Source organism: Ambystoma mexicanum, chromosome 2p, assembly GCF_040938575.1.
Source record: "Ambystoma mexicanum isolate Mex_15411 chromosome 2p, UKY_AmexF1_1, whole genome shotgun sequence".
Lineage (NCBI taxonomy): Eukaryota > Metazoa > Chordata > Amphibia > Caudata > Ambystomatidae > Ambystoma > Ambystoma mexicanum.
The window spans coordinates 665,861,400-665,865,971 of NC_090923.1; the positions used below are offsets into that span (position 1 = coordinate 665,861,400).

Genomic DNA, 4,572 nt, shown 5'->3' on the forward strand with positions numbered 1-4,572 from the left:
CAATTTGTCCATCACCCTTCCCAACGAATTGACTCTCTCACTCTCTATGAACAACTCATTGTCAATCTTGATTTCAACACCCCTCTCTGCTGCTCTATCCATTGGCTTTAGCACTCTTCTCCTTAACCACTCACTCTCTTCTGTCCACTCTCTGCCCACCCATTTAGAGGTTAAAAGAAATCCTGCCTTGATAAAGCACTTTTGTGTGAAACATGCATTATTCTTTTCTATGCAGAATTCGCTTCATCTAACTTTAGACCTATTGTGACACATATATACATTACCTCAGAGTTCTTTGATAACATAAACCATGTGTCTATCACTGTACCTTTACAGGTGATCTTTGATTGATACTGGACAACTTTTAACCGTGTTTATGGGCACTTGAACCAGTGTTTTCAGCCAAGTCTGGCATCAAACTTGAAGTGCTTCAGCACAAGATGCCAGTCCTGCCTTATTCTTTTTCAGGTATCTTCATGTATTTTGAAGATATACGTTTCATTCATTTAATAATGTATTTATTAGTTTAAGAGGTTTTGTTTAGTGCCGCGTGCCACCGGTTCACTCCACTACATTTCCTTTTTGAAGGAGAACAAAGATAGCTCTTGACATTGACAGAGATGACCAGGAATGGAATGGAATGGGTTAAGTATCTATGGAAAACGTGCACACTGGATGCCACACTCTACCTTAAATCACAAGCTGGGTGCTCTGGACATGCACAGTGAATTGTGCTTATCTTCATGAATGACAGGTAGACTTCAGCCTTGTAAAAACAATGCCAGGGCACCTTTTAATAAAAAACAGGTATAATTTGTTCATTTTGCATTTTGAAAATAAATAAGCAGTACACAAGGTCAAAAACCATGAATCTGATTCCCACGGAGTTCGAAAATAGGAAGAATGTCAATTTTCAGGGTTCAGAAACATCAATACAGACTTCAACAATTTTCTATGAAATACATACACAGAGTGTCTCCTGCTGCTAAATGCCGTGCACTGCATCACTGAGAAGCAGGTTTCCTGACATGTTCTCCCACAGGACTCTCCCTTCTCTGACCCATCTCCCGACAACTCAGTCGGGTTCCTTGCAAAATAGGAACTCCATGTTTCAGTCACTGCTGCCCCCGACTTCACAGGACACATGAGGTACTGCACGCAGTCCTCCCCTGTGTGTTACTAACCTACGGCCTGATTTACAAAAAGGTTTTCAATGGGACGTTCCAATGTTAAAACATTTTGTAAATTAGGCCCATGGTACCCTGTGAAATTGCTACAAATACGACAAAAGGCAATGTTAAGATAACAATTAAATAAATAACAATTAAATAATCATTAAACAATAGTTTTTTGAAAACCAAAAGGACCCATTCGAAATGGGTCAATGCATATAGCTGTTTGCCTAGGGATGTAAAATAATGAACAATAAATAACACATATTAATATTGCGCTGGATCAGTTGAAATGTGCATTACGAGTCATAGCATCTTTCAGCATCTGAGCAGCCTCACATCACCACTGCTTCCGCCGGAGAATGCATGTGCCCCGGCTGTGCCAGGCTCCCTGAGTGGAGGGCGCGCTCCTGTGCCCTGTGAATGAGCAAGCTTTGCTGACCTTATGACCTATAAGCGAGATCTAAGTGCCACAGAGCTCCGCCTCAGCCACAGTATGTGTGGTAAATATAATGCCGCGCCATGCATGGCAGTGGAGGCAGCAGGGCCTAGCCCGTGATGATGGACAGCCACTTCTCCAGTGAGTGCACAGCTCAGTCTTTCTGAGTCTCCTGAAAGCCGGAAGTGATGGAGATCATCGTTATGTAGATGGTGTCTCTGTGGTGAAGGCGTTGAGAAATAGGCTGGAGTCTGTGATAACGGGTCTCGGTGTAACATTTGTGACAGTGTCACTGGTTCCAGCGGAGGATGAAAGCTGTAGAGCTCCACTAAGGTAAAGGATTGGGCCACTGCTGTCATTCTTGCTTCTGATTGGCTGCTGTGAAGCCTGTGGGCCGGGCCTGATGTTGCTGCAGTTTGTCACACTCCTCCATGTACGCGGCACACTTGACGTCCTCGTTCAGCATCTGGAAGAGATTGAGGATCACAGTCTCCTGGAGGCACTCCTGGGATTCCTGGAGGGGACAAAAGGGGCAAGTTACACACTTAGAGCGGCCTCCTCGATGCTTGTGATGTCATTCCTCAATCCTCCTGCTCATTACTCTGCCCGGTGGGCACCATCTGTCTATAGGGCACCTGCTGTCCTTTATGCCCGCCGTATTGATTCTGGACCTCATTACTACCCTTTAAGCTCATCATGTGTTATTGGTTCCCACTCTCTTACCATCTCTTTTTCTTTGTTGAATTTCTGCAGCCAGATGTCCAGGCGTGGGGAGGGCCGGCTCACGTGTGTTCTAGAGCTGCGCTGAAAGAAAATGGAGGAAAGAAAGTTGATTTTGGAAGTTCTGGTGCCTTCTCAGCACAACCTGAAACTCTGATATTCTTACTGCTGAGGTGGTGGATGTTCATTTGTGTGGAGTTTGCCATAGACACACATGCATCAGTGTAACTGTTATGCCATGCACAGGGCACAGGGCAGTGTTGGGTGCAGGTGCATGCTCTAGAAATCTAATTGCTCCCTAACACCTATGCAAAGGGCCAGTATGCATAGCATGCATATGTTCAGAACGTAGACAGGGTCTTGCTCAGCACACACAGTCTCTGGTTAGTCTGGGGCCAATACGTACACAGTGTCTCAGGTCCTCTCTGATGGCGACCAGCGTCTCCAAGGGTTTGGACATATACTTGGACAGTTCTGGATTGCTGAAGTTCTTCAAGACTTGTACAGCCAGTGCCACCTTCTCCTCAACAAAGATGATCCTGTCTTGGACCTTAAAGAGAGGAGGAACAGAGCTGTGATCACAGTAACATCCCAAGGGAAACAGAGAGGACATGCGTTCCACACACATTTACATGGGCCCTGGAGGTCAGTGCCTGGTATAAGTGGCCCTATGGGCTGAGAGATCTCACTACTGCTGAAGAGTATAACTGAGATCAGAGACTTTCAGAGATCTAGGGCTGTGTTGAGATCTCTCTAAAAGGAGAACACACAGCGTTAGGGTGAGGTGAGCTGAAGGGGGCGTTTCCTAGATTAATTGATCGGTTTCCCAGGTTTCATATGCCTCGGGTTTTCCTTACCGTAAAATGGAGCACAGACGGCCTCTGCTGCAGGAGCTTCCCAGAGCATCTCTGGATCTGTGACAGCAACGTCTCCTCCTGGGGCAAAAGGCAGAGATGTTAGAAAAAGCACTTTTCAGCATCCTGGAGGGAATTTCAGGCACACGGCTAAGAGCAGAGCTGGGATTGGAAGAGATGTCTCCAGCGGATGCTCCCTCTGGGTCACCATGTGTCGTTTCCCTGATATCATAACCTCTTGTGACTTATAGGATATCTTCACACTCAGGGACATGCTCCATGCTTCTAGTGTCGTGCACCGTGACAAGGCATGTCCCATGCATGTAGGATCTATCCAAGCCTGCAAATCTCCCAGCGCCTGAAGAGGAATCTATAATGCCTGTACATTTCCTCACACCCCTAGAATAATCTCACACCGAGAGGCCTCTGGAGACCTCTGAGCTGCTCTCATTATTATCTTTAGGATATGCACTGAGTGTGCTATTCTCTTAGCTTATAGCTGATTGGCTGTAGCACAGTGATTGACAGCTTAATCTAGGTTCTTGCTCTTGGAAGGGTGCTTGCTACTGGTGGTGCAGAGTGTTTAGAATGATTTGATAGTTCAGATCTTCCTGCCTTACTGTGAGCAGGTATTAGTGGGCGCAACCCCCACATTGAGGCAGACTGGCTTTGTGTGCCAACTCGTAGATCCACTTACGTATTTGTCCCTTAATTCCTGCACGGCTCTGAGCTGGGACGGGAGGAGGGTCTTGTACTGGGAGATGCGGCACTTTGCATGAGGCCTCCTGGGGAAGGCCTCTGTGTTGAGAACGGTCAGGGCTGCCATGGCCAGGATCAATGCCTTCATATCCATGTCTGCACCCAGGGAAATAAGCAAAGCAAATTCAGTTTAGTGTTTATATCAATGTAGTTTATCATCTGAATTTCATTTATTTAAAGACTTTCAATAGAGCACATTTAAACACAAGGTGAAATTAACTACTACACTCTCCTTAACATCCTGAGGTAACTGCAACACAATGGGGCTCATTCTGAGTTTGCCGGTATTCTGGCGGTAAATTACTGATATCGCCACTTGGTCAGGTTGTATTACTGCTGGAGGTATTACCTCAAGCGGTAATACCACCTGATTACAAGTGGCGGTTTGTGGGTGTAAAGCTCCATTTATTGGCGTTGGACTCCATTGGGGATTTTTGCCGGTACTACCTCCGGCGGTATTACCGGATGGTAATACTGGCGATTTTCAGAGGTAAAACTCGTAATGAGCCCCATTGAGGGTCACCAACGTTCTCTCTCTTTTCATGCCCTGGCCTCCTGATTTTCCATCTTCCTGCTCTTTATGTTTTCATGTTCTTGTTTTTGTCCTTCTGAGCGCTCTGAGGCCCTT

At 46.1% G+C, this 4,572-nt stretch overlaps 1 protein-coding gene across 1 annotated transcript; it reads right to left on the reverse strand.

Annotated features, from left to right (window-relative positions):
• Window positions 1-1,966: 1,966 nt before the first annotated feature.
• On the reverse strand, window positions 1,967-4,038 carry LOC138567775 (interferon lambda-3-like). Its single transcript, XM_069646267.1, has 5 exons — window positions 3,883-4,038; window positions 3,189-3,266; window positions 2,738-2,881; window positions 2,335-2,415; window positions 1,967-2,125 (listed from the first exon to the last, which is right to left on the reverse strand). The coding sequence occupies exons 1-5, from the start codon at window positions 4,036-4,038 to the stop codon at window positions 1,967-1,969; spliced, it is 618 nt and encodes a 205-aa protein (XP_069502368.1).
• Window positions 4,039-4,572: the final 534 nt, after the last annotated feature.

Bases quoted from the DNA above. Each gene is read 5' to 3' on its own strand.
- LOC138567775 (XM_069646267.1), bottom strand. From the start codon at position 4,038: ATGGATATGAAGGCATTGATCCTGGCCATGGCAGCCCTGACCGTTCTC. The intron at 2,882-3,188 runs GTAAGGAAAACC...CCTCTCTTTAAG, and splicing joins CGTCTGTGCTCCATTTTACG to GTCCAAGACAGGATCATCTT. The intron at 2,126-2,334 runs GTAAGAGAGTGG...TGTCCCCTCCAG, and splicing joins TCAACAAAGAAAAAGAGATG to GAATCCCAGGAGTGCCTCCA.